General features: G+C 41.0%; 1 protein-coding gene across 6 annotated transcripts in view; it reads left to right on the top strand.

Moving 5' to 3' along the window:
• The window catches only part of LOC309381052 (sodium channel protein type 5 subunit alpha-like), a 34,902-nt gene that overhangs the window by 2,630 nt on the left and 18,214 nt on the right, over positions 1-14,058 (top strand). For all 6 annotated transcript variants that reach the window (XM_081931443.1, XM_081931444.1, XM_081931446.1 and 3 more), the window contains exons 3-12: positions 1,485-1,724; positions 3,426-3,489; positions 4,193-4,334; positions 5,395-5,592; positions 6,200-6,379; positions 7,608-8,009; positions 9,371-9,497; positions 10,641-10,879; positions 11,747-11,956; positions 12,601-12,954. In XM_081931443.1, the coding sequence (XP_081787569.1) occupies positions 1,485-1,724; positions 3,426-3,489; positions 4,193-4,334; positions 5,395-5,592; positions 6,200-6,379; positions 7,608-8,009; positions 9,371-9,497; positions 10,641-10,879; positions 11,747-11,956; positions 12,601-12,954 (2,156 nt within the window). The remainder of the gene's footprint in view (positions 1-1,484; positions 1,725-3,425; positions 3,490-4,192; positions 4,335-5,394; positions 5,593-6,199; positions 6,380-7,607; positions 8,010-9,370; positions 9,498-10,640; positions 10,880-11,746; positions 11,957-12,600; positions 12,955-14,058) is intronic.

Raw genomic sequence — 14,058 nt, 5'->3', positions numbered from 1 at the left:
GGTTTATTTTGAACTGTTCATATGTTAAAAGAATAGTGTTTCCCTAGAATATCAATAATGAAAAGAAAAAACACTCTCTTTACTTTTAACAAAAAAAATTCCTTCCAGTAGCACCTTAAAGACCAACTAAGTTAGTTCTTGGTATGAGCTTTCGTGTGCATGCACACTTCTTCAGATACACAGAAGAAGTGTATCTGAAGAAGTGTGCATGCACACGAAAGCTCATACCAAGAACTAACTTAGTTGGTTTTTAAGGTGCTACTGGAAGGAATTTTTTTTGTTTTGACTATGGCAGACCAACACGGCTACCCATCTGTAACTCTTTACTTTTAAATTAGTGTAGCAAGAGAGGCAATCTGAATGTTTAATACAGGAAGCATTGTGTAATAGTGGGGGACGAAACTGGACTTGACATGATTCTTTGTGTAATAGACATATAATATGTTCACAAGTGTACCTGTTTTTATCTGTGAAATACTAGAATACCATACATAAATATACATGTATCCTGTACTGTGTTGCAAGTTGCTGGTAAACTGAGGTGCTTCCGAACAGGGGCTTAATTTGCAAATGGGGTACTGGCAACTGTTTGTTGTTGGGTTGCTGCTTTTTGCTTACTGGATTTTTCCTGGAAAGGGAAAATCTGGAACAAATGGGAGAATTATGGGTTAGCCAATGACATTATGCAGACATTGGGGGGGGGGGGGTGGAAACACCCCTGCGTGTATGAGGAGAATGCTGGGGACAGAGAAGAACCTGAAACTTTCATGAGGGCAGACCAAAAAAACCTATCGTATTTTTTATTCACCTCAATATGGTGAGGGAGCTGATTTTGAAAACACCCCAAAAATGTTGTTCTGAAAACTTCCAAATGCAGATGTCCCGTAGGTTATCTTCCCTAAGCGGATGAAATACCTTCATTATTTGAAGGTGTGGTTTTTTTTAATGTTAGCTTGCTGTACCACCTGTAGAGAAAACCAATTGCTTCATGTCCTGTTGCAAACAGTTATGGTTAGTGATTGTTCATTTGATATTATTTTTATACAAAGCAAAACATGCTGGCTGGCTGCCCATTTACAAATCATACAAACTGTGCTGAAAATTCAAACCCACTGATTACAGATCCGAGTGCTGTATAGGTTTGCTACCAACAATGAACAGATTTTCTCTGTTCCATCCATCTGTTGTTTTTATTTATTAAATGGAGCACATAAAACAATTTACTAAGTGCTGTACACAGAATAGTTAGAAAGCATGGGTTTATTTGCACCACATTCCACTATGTTTCACTTTGAGTTTACCTCAGATAAGGTCTAAAATTAGTATCAGAACTGGTGTATGCTTGTATCGTGCATTGGTGTTTGACACAGTTTTCACTTAACAATGAATGTTAAGTGAACTCTAGATCCATTTGGACACTCCAAATTGTTCTGCAGGTACTTTGATTTTGGAATTCATATGTCATTCATTTCCCCCCTCTGCAGGTCTGAAAGTCATTGTAGGTGCCTTAATCCAGTCTGTTAAGAAACTCGCAGATGTTATGATCCTGACTGTTTTCTGCCTGAGTGTGTTTGCCCTCATTGGTCTTCAACTCTTTAAAGGACATTTGAGACACAAATGTGTCAAGAACTACACGGAATATATCAGCCAGAGCATATCCAATGAAACATCCTTTTCATCTAAACAGAACTTGACTACGTATGAGAATTTTACTAATAGCCCAGGTAAATGCTGTCCTCAGTTCTTTGCAAAATAATGGATTTATTCCTTCTTCTGTCTCCAGGTTTGAAGTGGGCCCTAGCAAACAAGACACACGAGTCTGCCACTTCAGATTGTTACTCCTAAGAATAGTAAGATTTATAAGTATCAGATAAGTGCTTTGGTAGGTTTGCCATGTGGGTGGCATTGGGATAAATCCTTTTTGGATTATTGCAATCTTACTTTCAAACTCCCAAGTGTTCTTCCATGAGTGGTGCGATTGTAACTGAACCCCATGCCTGAACTTGCACAGGATGGGAGTCCAAGGAATTGAGGTGGTAACTGATCAAGTACTAAGTCATACTGACAAATTAAAAATGAACAAATCACCAAGTCCTGGTTGCATCCACCAAAGAGTTCTTTAACAATTCCTATGTAAAAAAGCTATTGTCTAACAAAAATAAGAACATAAGAAGGAGGCCCCTGCTCAATGGAGAATGTTGGGCTTTCAAATTTCAGTGGCGATGCTGAAATTCAGCAGCCCCCGCCTCTTGCCTTCCGTTCTAAATCATTATTGCAGCACACTCTCAGCTCAGTAGCCAGTGTGGGTGAACCTGTCATGCTCCCCTAAATTTGCCTCAGCCAAAAGGGCCATCAAGTCCAACACTCCGTTCTCACAGTGGCTCACTAAGTGTAACTCTGATACCCAGCAACTAGTATTTACAGGCACAGTGTGCCTCCAACAGTGGAGGTAGAACATGACCTCATGGCTAGTAGCCATCAAAAGCCTTAACCTCCATGGTTTGATCTAATTCTCTGTTAAAGTCATCCAAGTTGGTGGTCATCACTATATGTAGTGGGTGGGAATACCATAAGTTAACTATGTTTGAAGAAGTACCGTATTTTTCGCTCTATATCACGCACCCGACCATAACACACACGTAGTTTTTAGAGGAGGAAAATCCGTAGGCATGCCACCCGTAGGCATTCCTTCCATAACACGAACAGACATTTCCCCTTACTTTCTAGGAGGAAAAAAGTGAGTGTTATGGTGCAAAAAATACGGTATTTGTTTTGCCCTGTCTAATATAATGTTCAGCTTCACTGGACAGGATGCTAGTCATCCAAATGTGCAGCAGTTGTGTAAAAGGCAAAATCCAGTATCCTAATGCCATTATTCAAATCCGTGGCGTGACCACACTGATAACCATACTGTGTACAAATGATGCCGTCCCCTTTCTTGCCTCCACTGAAGCTTCGCTTACTGGGGTTGCATGGCTGCAGCTTCCAAGTTCTGACAATATTGCATGGGGGCAGTGTTGTTGTTGCCAGTTTTCCTTAAAATTAGCTCCAAAACGTCCCTGTGATTTTGCCGAAGCTCAAGAACTTAACAACTTTGGTGAAGAAAGCTCAACAACATTTGGGTCCAGATTTTCACTTTTTGAAACATGGCAACCCTAGTTTAGTTTAGTGCACGAACAACAGGAAATCTTGGGCTCATGCACTCGTCCTTCCCCTCCTTTAGCACAGATGTGATTAGAAGCACCCACTTCTGGTTTTAAACTAAACCGTTTCACATTATATCAGAACTGGAGGAACAGTGATTAGTTTAAACCATGGTTTGTTGATGAGCCAGGTCGATAACCATGGGCTTTGACAAAACGACTGGCTGTTTTAGAACCTCTACTTATCTGGAACCATATTTATCCTTGACTCTTTTGTTGCAGTGAATTACATACATAAGAATGACACTGAAGATTATTTATTGTGCAGCAATGCTTCAGATGGTGGGTAAGTTTACATAATACCTGTTATGAGTGTGTTTAATATCTGTTATTCACTCCGAATATTTATTTACTTTCTGCTTACTTACCTCCCCTCCATCCAAAACTGTGGCCCACATTCTCAAATTCAATTTTTGTGTGTTCAAAGTCAAATGTGACCTTCTCATCATTTTTGCATGTGGAACATTGTGAATGTGCCCCTGTGTGGTGAGATCTGAGATCTACCATTTTCAGTTTGAAGCTGCAGTTCTATTGCAAGGGTGGGGAACGATTTCCAGCCCGAGGGCCACAAATTCCACTCTGGCCAACCTACTGGGAGCCACAGCTCTGCTGAATGTAGGAGCCATGTTTTTGAAAGAAAAAAAAGATTCACCTATTTTCAAGTCTCTCCATATACAGTGGTACCTCGGGTTAAGTACTTAATTCGTTCCGGAAGTCAGTTCTTAACCTGAAACTGTTCTTAACCTGAAGAACCACTTTAGCTAATGGGGCTTCCTGCTGCTGCCGTGCCACCGGAGCACGATTTCTGTTCTCATCCTGAAGCAAAGTTCTTATCCTGAGGTACTATTTCTGGGTTCGCGGAGTCTGTAACCTGAAGCGTATGTAACCTGAAGCGTATGTAACCCAAGGTACCACTGTATTGGCAGAACTTTCTCTTCATATTTAAATGCTGGAGAATTTTATCACTGAAACAAAGTTGTTATTTGCAGTTCCTGCCCGCCGAAATACGTATGTCTGAAGGTTGGAGAAAATCCTGACTATGGGTACACAAGCTTTGATACGTTTGGCTGGGCCTTCCTCTCCCTGTTCCGCCTCATGACGCAGGATTACTGGGAACGCCTCTATCAACAGGTATATGCTTCAATTCTTTTGAAACAAATTGCATGGGGAAACTGCCATAGTCCTTTGAAGCGGCTTGTTCTATGAGCTTGCTGAAATAACTTTTAAAGTGGAATACAAGAAAGGAAGGCGGGTGGAAGTAAAGAAAATAAGGTTTTGAAGGTTATTAAATTGAAAAAGAGTTTTTCCTCTTTTTTTCATGCTAAATTTTCTTTTTTATGTTTTCTTTTTTTCTGTCTTGTTTGTATTTTTGATATTTGTTTGTTGTTTTTGTGATTTCTGTTGATTGTTAACCTTTTGTAAAACTTAATAAAATATCATTTAAAAAAAAATGAAGCGGCTTGTTCTGCCTACCTTTTACAGCTCCCTTCTTAGCTATATAAGTAGCAGAATGATATGCTAGAGTCTCCCAAGTGGAATCCTGGGGTGAAAATATGAGATGGAAATGTTGTCACAGAGTCCTGAGCTGGTAGAATAAACTGTGCCACCTCAGAGCACAGAAGGGGGATCACAGTTATGAATGTTCCTTCTTGTAAAAAACATGTAAAAATATTGTTAGCCATCTAAGGGTTCTCTTGGGTTCAAAAGGCAGGAGACTGAGAGGAGATATGATAGCCACCTTCAAATATCTCAAAGGCTGCCATTGAAGATGGAGCAAGCTTGTTTTGTCTTGCTCTGGAGGGTAGGACCTGAACCAGGGGATTAAATTTACAAGAAAGGAGATTCCGAATGAACATCAAGAAGAACTTTCCGACAGTAAGAGCTGTTCAACAGTGGAACAGACCACCTTGGGAGGTTGTAGACTCTCCTTCCTTGGCGGTTTTTAAGCAAAGCTTGGATCATCCATAACAAAGAATTTCATGTGTCATTTTTAGATTTAATGTTGTTTCTTTCGTCATCTTTATTTTGGTTAATGAATTACTGTATTATTTTTTTTAGTGTGGTTCATTGTTTTCTATATGGTTTCAAAGGCCTTTTCCCCTTTAACATAGAGAAAACTGGTGATGAAAACCTTAACATTTTGTAAACATCACAACCAAAAGAATGATTACTATATTCTTTCTGACTACAGACTCTCAGAGCATCTGGGAAGATCTATATGCTGTTTTTCATGCTGGTCATATTTCTGGGATCATTCTACCTGGTCAACTTGATCTTGGCCGTGGTCACGATGGCCTACGAAGAACAGAGCACAGCCACTATTGCTGAAACAGAAGCAAAAGAAAGGAAATTCCGTGAAGCCATGGAGATGCTGAAGAAAGAGCAGGAGGTTCATATATTGCCCCATTGCTAGTCTACAACTACCTCCATTTCCCCAGAAACATAGTTTATAGCAGTAGTTATATATAGTATGTATACAATAAAACATAAAACACCATTAAAAACAATACAAAATGATAATTAAAATGACCGACTAATGAATTTTTTTTTTTAACAGCTGCATAGGTCTGCTGGCATAAAAAAAGGTCTTTAGAATGGGGAAAGCATAAATTGAACCTGGGATGGGATCTAACATGGTCAAAGCTAGAACTTGCCACTTAATTATGATGCTTCCATAGGAGATTAAGCACCAGCTTCCATGTTTCATGTGTCCAAAAACTAGGAACTCAGACCTGAAACATAGCTAACACCTGTTGGGCAAGAAAAATCTGTCAAGACAAAATTTCTTTTAGAAAAACACCGTGATTAACTTTAAAATCATGAAGGTTGTGAGTAATTTGGATATCCAATGCAAACTGTTATCTGTGAATGGGAAGTTGTCATACCAAAATGTATTATTATTATTATTATTATTATTATTATTATTATTATTATTATTATCTCCTCATATGAATACATAATGGTACAATGCCCACTTCTCTTTTTCTTCATTCTAGGAATTAGCTGCAAAAGAAAACGACAGCATGTCTCATAGCTCATTTGAAGTGTCACCTATAGGTTCTAAAGAAGTCAAAGAACGAAGCAACAGAATGAAAAAGTTGTCTTTGGGGATGGAAGATTATGGGGAAGATCCAAAAACCCCAAAGTCACAGTCTAGTGACAGCTATCGGAAACCGGTAGTTATTTCATAAGGCTTTTGTTGTTGTTTAGCCGACTCTTTGTGACCTCATGGACCAGAGCACGCCAGGCACTCCTGTCTTCCATTGCCTCCCGCAGTTTGGTCAAGCTCATGTTGGTAGCTTCGAGAACATTGTCCAACCATCTCGTCCTCTGTTGTCCCCTTCTCCTTGTACCCTCTATCTTTCCCAACATCAGGGTCTTTTCCAGGGAGTCTTCTCTTCTCATGAGGTGGCCAAAGTCTTGGAGCCTCAGCTTCACGATCTGTCCTTCCAGTGAGCACTCAGGGCTGATTTCCTTAAGAATGGAGAGGTTTGATCTTCTTGCATGGAACTCTCAAGAGTCTCCTCCAGCACCATAATTCAAAAGCATCAATTCTTCGGCGATCAGCCTTCTTTATGGTCCAGCTCTCACTTTCATACATCACTACTGGGAAAATCATAGCTTTAACTAACCATTATTTCTTTTCACTTTTAATTGCACTCTAACTTGTCCTCAGAGATGGAGGAGTTTAAATGAAGGGAGAAAAAAAGGTTTTAACTAAGACACTTAATTTTTAATCAGCATTTGCCAACCCCAAATCTACATGAATGTTTTTCGAAAATTTACATTTTAGAAAGTATATATATTCTACAACAGTAGGAAACTAATCTATGCATAAAGCATGTGATGTATTTGTTTTTCCTCTACTCTTAGCAGTTCTCAGTAAGAGATCACTAGTAGGTCACAACAATAAAAAAATAGCAAACCCTGTCCATAAATCAACTAAAAGCCATAGAATAAATCAGTTACATTGCCATCTGTCTGAATAAAGTTGTTACAAAATGGTAATCCTTCCTGGTGGTCTTACATGGCGGTAAGTATGAGAATTAACAGAGGCTTATAAATAGCAAGTTCCTTGGTTCCTGTGACTGGTAAGGAAGCCATAAGTGATTAACAGACTTATGTACTAGTGGAAAATTTTGTGGAGTAGTTAACTGGGAGACAGGAGTGTATGTGCAAGACTGAGTTAATGAGAAGCAGGCTATCACTCCTAACAAGCTGCCACTTCTGAACGCAGAGGGCTCTTTATTAACAGGAAGGCACAAGGCCAATCATAAAGTTTTCTGCTGCAATTGGTAGGATTTCCGTAAGTGACTCTTACACTCAACATTAAATGTATTTAGTACAGAGCATGTCAAAGTCTGCATCACTCTTGCTCTTTTTTCCTTCTTTTGATCTCTGCAGGCTCTCATTAGCCACAATTACGGTCCTAGTTCAAACCCAACCAAACGCCGACCAAGTCATGGAAGTGTATTCAATTTCCATGTATCCGGCCGAGATGCTGGTTCAAGGGCTGAGTTTGGGGAGGATGAATCTAGCAGCATTGGGGAGACGGAGATCCAGCACAGCACACTGCTGGCTGCACGAATGGGAAGACGTCCAAGCATCCAAAGTCAAACCAGCTACAGTCCTCGCCTGACAGCTCCAAACTACATGCAGCCCAGCAGATGGGCTGCTGGAGACGATTGCAATGGGATGGTTTCATTGATGGGGGGCAGTGGAACAAGGCCGTTTAACATGGATCCCATTTCCAGTGAAGGGTCATTACTTCCTCCAGTTATGGAAAATCCTGGGAAAGGAGATCTGGTGAGTTGATAATGTAATCAGACAGATGTAATTTTCTCATTGGTGGCTTCCCCCCAGTTGTCTAGGATGCAGTAATCAATTTTTGCTATGTGTTTTTTGTACCTAGAGGAAAAATTAATCCACCCCTAAAAAAATATCCTCAAATTACTTCCCTACAGATGATGATGATTTAAATTTCTTCCCTAGCCTTCATCATTAGTCCCAGGGCAATTTGCAACTCTCTCTCTCTATATATATGTTGTTGTTGTTTAGTCGTTTAGTCCTGTCCGACTCTTCGTGACCCCCTGGACCAGAGCACGCCAGGCACTCCTGTCTTCCACTGCCTCCCGCAGTTTGGTCAGACTCATGTTTGTAGCTTCGAGGACACTGTCCAACCATCTCGTCCTCTGTCGTCCCCTTCCCCTTGTGCCCTCCATGTTTCCCAACATCAGGGTCTTTTCCAGGGAGTCTTCTCTTCTCATGAGGTGGCCAAAGTATTGGAGCCTCAGCTTCACGATCTGTCCTTCCAGTGATCACTCAGGGCTGATTTCCTTAAGGATGGATAGGTGTGATCTTCTTGCAGTCCATGGGACTCTCATCCAGTGCCATAATTCAAAAGCATCAATTCTTCAGCAATCAGCTTTCTTTATGGTCCAGCTCTCACTTCCATACATCACTACTGGGAAAACCATAGCTTTAACTATACGGGCCTTTGTTGACAAGGTAGTACTGAAAAAACAACAATTAAGATTATTATCCTCTACTCTCTTGGAGTAAACCTCATTGAACTCAGTGGGATTTACTTCAAAGTAGGCATTCATAGAATCTCACTGTAAATGTATTTGTGAATAGTGGGCATGGAGGGTGGGGAGTGTTACCAAAATGTTTGGGGGCAGGGGCAGACTTAAAGAAGAAGGAGTAGTAAGAGCTAAGAGGTGAGAGCCCTGTGGTATGAATAAATAGCAAATATTTCCTTTCTGCACCATAGTGCATGCATTCTCTTTTAGCTAAGGACTGCTGTGCAGCTCTAAAGCTAAGATTCCAAAGGCACACCCATATTGAAGACTAACAAATGCATTATGACAGAAGCTTTCATGGAACTACAGCCTGCTTCATCAAATGCAGGAAGTGTTGTCCTGAGTTACATGTAAACTGGGTGAGGAAGGAAATAATAAGTAGTGAAGTGAGAGGAAAATGAAACTTAGAACGACTGAACAATAATACTCATTGTCACTCGACATTTCCCCCGAATGTATTAAGACTGTGTGGTCCACTGAATTTTGCAATAAGCATATTTACGTTCATATCTGTTTCTCTTCCTGCCTGAAATCGAAGCACATAAAGCTTCCATAACTAGACATGTTGTTTACATCTTTAAACAGACTACTTCTTGTGATGAAGCCAACAAGAGGTTCCAAACTCAGCGTCTCTCAGTAGATTATTATAATCACCCACTTCAAAGACAAAGGGCAGCAAGTGCAGTCAGTATCATTACCAGTGCGCTGGAAGGTATGTTGTTGCATATTCATGGGCGCCAATATAGTGGTTGGATACCAAGGTTAAGGACATGCTTTAAATGCCATAAATGGGCGAATTTAGCACTTGCACTTGGGTCTATGTATTGTTCCTGTGTTGCATATCACCTTTAAATAGGGATTCAGGGCTGGCCCACCCTTGAGGCAAGATGAGACGACTGCTTCAGGTGGCAGGAATCACAGGGCTAGCTGATCCCAATGTAGACCTTTACTGTCCCTTTGTTCCTGATGTGGGAGTTGGGGCTACGGGTTTGTTTTGTTCTGGTTTTTCATATGAATTTTGTGTTTTTACTTTGTATGTTTATGCTGTAAACCACCCTGAGATTTTCAGATAAAGGGCAGTATACAAATTTAATAAATAAAAATAATAAAATAAATGCAGATCTTCTCTCAGCCTCCCCCCCCCCCCCGGTTGGGCAGGAGGTGCCATTTAGGGATTTTCAAGGTAGCACTTTGGGATCAGAAACAGATAGGAAGCTAGTGAAGCTAGGAGTTTGGCCTACACTCGAGTAGGACCCTGGCAGAGACACATGCCTGACTGGAATGTTCTCTCCCTCCTGGTCGATCGTTCAGGAGCTTCCAAAGCTTTCTTCAGCCTTAACATCACAGCGACCGATGCCAACCGACACTGGCACACTTAGGGATCCACAGAGTTTGCGCAGTTGCATAACAGACCTCAGCAACTCAGCATTTTGGCTAATCTACTTTATTTACATATAAACACACCCGGAGCACTGCAACATGGCTCCCTCTCTCTCTTGCATCAGACAGCAAAGAGAAAAAGAACAAAGGACAATAGTCCCACTTCACGGAACACAGGAACACAAAAATCCTGTCTTCGTCACTTCCCACTCTGTGGAGTCAAAACATAAACCATCAGGTGAAAGACAACAATCCCATGACTGCAATCATGGAGCAGGAATTCTAACAGAGATATCAATTACAATAGTCCTTGATCATACATTTTTAAAAAGAATTCTGCTGGAGCATCAACAGATTCAGTAGGAGTTGTTCTCACAAGTCCTTATTGATCCCACTTCCTGACCATAGGCGCGTGTTTCTAAATATTTTTTTTTACGGGTGGGGGGGACCTTACTTTATTGTGTTTACTGTTTAGAACTTGAAGAATCTAATCAGAAATGCCCCCGCTTCTTGAAGAACTTGGCTGCAAAGTATCTTGTGTGGAACTTTTGCCCACTGTGGTTGAAGATAAAGAAGAATGTGGGCGTTTTTGTTATGGATCCATTTACGGACCTCACAATCACAGTTTGCATTGTGATGAATACTCTTTTTATGGCGCTAGAACACTATAAAATGTCCCCTGATTTCGAGGCCATGCTTGGGATAGGCAACAAGGTAAGCGAATTCTGGCAAGCAGGATGTTCTGCATCAGCATGTAATAAGCTTTTATGCGTTTGTTATTATTATCGTATCGATTTCTGACAGCATTCACCCTTCCCCAAAGGGTATAAGGTTCAATGACTCTCACCTATCACTATCTGAAGAAAATTCTTTATTAATTTATTTCTGTTAACTATGACAAACGGTTATATCTCTTGGTATTAGCATACCTAGATATTTAATAGATTCGGAACAAATCTGGAATTTATATTCCTTGGATGAATGTGTAATCATGTTTTGACTTATTGGCATCAGTTCTGATTTGGAGCAATTAACAGAGTAACCAGATACTTTACCAAAAGCATCTATTGTTTGCATCAAGATGGGAATACTAGCCTGAACAGTACGAAATAAACAAAAGAATATCGTCTGCAAATGAAACTAATTTATATTCAATATTATAAATCTCACAATGTTGTCTAATAGCGCAAGCCAAAGGTGGCAGACATTTACTTTGATTCTAGGAGTGGCTGCCGGGACAAGCCACAGGCTCTTCTTATATGCCATGGGAGTGGACTGAGCCCACTCTCCAGGAGTGGCCCACCCCCTTGCCCACTCACAATTGGCTGATTGAGCGAGCTTGCAGGATCTGTTGCCTGGGCAGCAAGCTCAGCCCAGGGACCTCCTTTGCTGCCCAGGACACAGCCCAAGGGGCCTCCTTCGTCTGATTGTGAAGGGTGATGGAGACCGTAATGGAGCCCCCAGGAAGGGTTTGCGGACTTCTGAACATGCCTGTTTGTCATGTGAACTGTCCCTAACCCTGGCATGAGGAGAGAGGATTCTGGAACATACAGATTTGACGTCTCCACTTCTATTTTGCAGATTTTCACCGGAATTTTCACTGCAGAAGTGATCCTGAAAATCATTGCGCTGGATCCCTATTATTATTTTCAGCAGCGCTCAAATATCTTTGACAGTGTGATTGTCTTCATAAGCATCATTGAACTGAGCAGTGAACCCAAAGAGAATAAGGCATCAGGGAAAAAAGGCAGCAGGAAAGGAAATTTTACAGTTTTACGGACCTTGAGGCTGGTAATTCCTCGCTCTCTTTTTTTCTCTTCCTTCCTTTCTTTTTGGACACATAGGACAGGATTTCCCACGAGCTACATCTCTTGCAGAAGATCACTATTGATTATACATTTGTGGAGCACTGTGAAAGATTTAACTTGCTAATCTCCAGATGTGCCCTGTGAGGGATGTTATTTTCAGGTAGAGGTAATTGAGGGCAAGGAGCAGCAACTTCCCCAAGGCCACCCTGTGCTTTCAGGACCAGGAAGGGAGTTGAAAATATGTGTCCAAGGCCAGCTCCTGTGCTGTGCTGTGCTGCTTGGGAGAGACATGAAGGAGACAAGCTGTCAGTGGCCACTAGACACGATGGCCAACTATTACTTCCAGCATTGCAGAGATCATGTCTATAAATACCAGTTGCTAGGGAAAAATGAGTGGGAGCGTGTTACTGCATTCATGTTCTGCTCTGGGGCTTCCCCATAGGCACTTGTTTGGCTGCTGAGGGTCGGACATATTAAATAACAATATGTTCAAAAGAGAACAAAAAGGCAAGATGAAGCTGAAAAGAAGGATAAACAGAGTTAGAACTGAAGGCTACAAAAAATAGAAACTGCCAAACTGTTCTGCTCTTTGGTTATCTAACAATACAATACTTTCCTCCCCAACAGATGCGAGTCTTCAAGTTGGCAAAGTCTTGGCCAACCTTAAACACCCTTATTAAGATAATTTTAAACTCAGTGGATGCTCTGGGCAACCTCACCCTCGTTCTGGCCATTATCGTCTTTATCTTCGCTGTATTTGGAATGCAGCTATTTGGGGGCAACTATAAGACTCATTGTAAGAAATTGGCCGATGACTGCAAACTACGATGGCATATGCAAGATTTTTTCCACTCCTTCCTTGTTATTTTCCGAATTTTGTGTGGAGAATGGATTGAAACCATGTGGGGCTGCATGGTGGTCAATGAGCAATCAATGTGCTTGCTTGTCTTCTTGCTGGTCATGGTGATTGGAAATTTAGTGGTGAGTTTACAGATACCTTTTGGTTTCCCCTCCCCTTTTTGCATTGCTATTAATGAAAAGGGGAAATGTGTTTGAAAAGTCCATCCTCATGCTGTATCTTTAAAATAAGACAAGACAAGTACGTGGAATGGTAGTATTCCAGAAAATCTGTCCTGGGCTTCTTCCGCCAGGTTCTTGGAGTCACAATTGGGGAGAGTGCTGTTGTACTCATGTCCTGTTTGCAGGTTTCCCATGGGCATCTGGTTGGCTACTGTGTGAAGAGGAGGCTAGAATAGATGGGCAATTGACCTGATCTAGGAGGCCCCTTCTACTGTTCTTATGTTTTCACATCTTTCACATCAGCCAGTGTGGTGTAGTGGTTAAGAGCGGTAGACTCGTAATCTGGTGAACCGGGTTCGATTCCCCGCTCCTCCACATGCAGCTGCTGGGTGACCTTGGGCCAGTCACACTTCTCTGAAGTCTCTCAGCCCCACTCACCTCACAGAGTGTTTGTTGTGGGGGAGGAAGGGAAAGGAGAATGTTAGCCGCTTTGAGAGCGATAAAGCGAGATATCAAATCCAAACTCTTCTTTCAGTCTTTTCTCAAGCCATTGGGAAATGAAAGGAAATTACATAATAAGGAGACAGGAGAAGGTAGTAAAGTATCTTACCTGCCTCTCACTCTTAACCTGGCTTTGTAGGCAGATTTTCTGCTCCAATGTGTCGATATTTGTTCATTCCACCTATGTTCTAAAACTTGTTTGCAAAGAATTAATAAGAATGAAAATAGATATATCATTTTAAGAGTAGACAATGCATCCAACTAGGGAAAATGTGCATTAAAAAGCATATGTTAATCAGGCTAACATAAAAATGAAATAATATTACAGAAAATCGATTTCCAGAAATGCGTATATTAGGCAAAATTGCATACAAAGTGTGTATATCACAATAAATTTGCACTAAATTGCTGATGAATTTTCATGGGTTTTTTTTTAAAAAAAATTAAAAACCCCACACATGTCAATTGATGTGGAGAACTGAACTTAAGGTTGACAAAATGAGAAACTGGGAAAAACCAAAATTGTCAAATTTTGCCTATCCCTGGCTGTTAGTTGGTTTCTTT

The sequence above is a fragment of the Podarcis melisellensis genome (genome assembly GCF_964234715.1).
Source record: "Podarcis melisellensis genome assembly, chromosome: 12".
NCBI classification, from domain to species: Eukaryota; Metazoa; Chordata; class Lepidosauria; order Squamata; family Lacertidae; genus Podarcis; species Podarcis melisellensis.
Note: the sequence above shows the minus strand (reverse complement) of the source record. Positions and strands in the feature narration are given on the sequence as shown.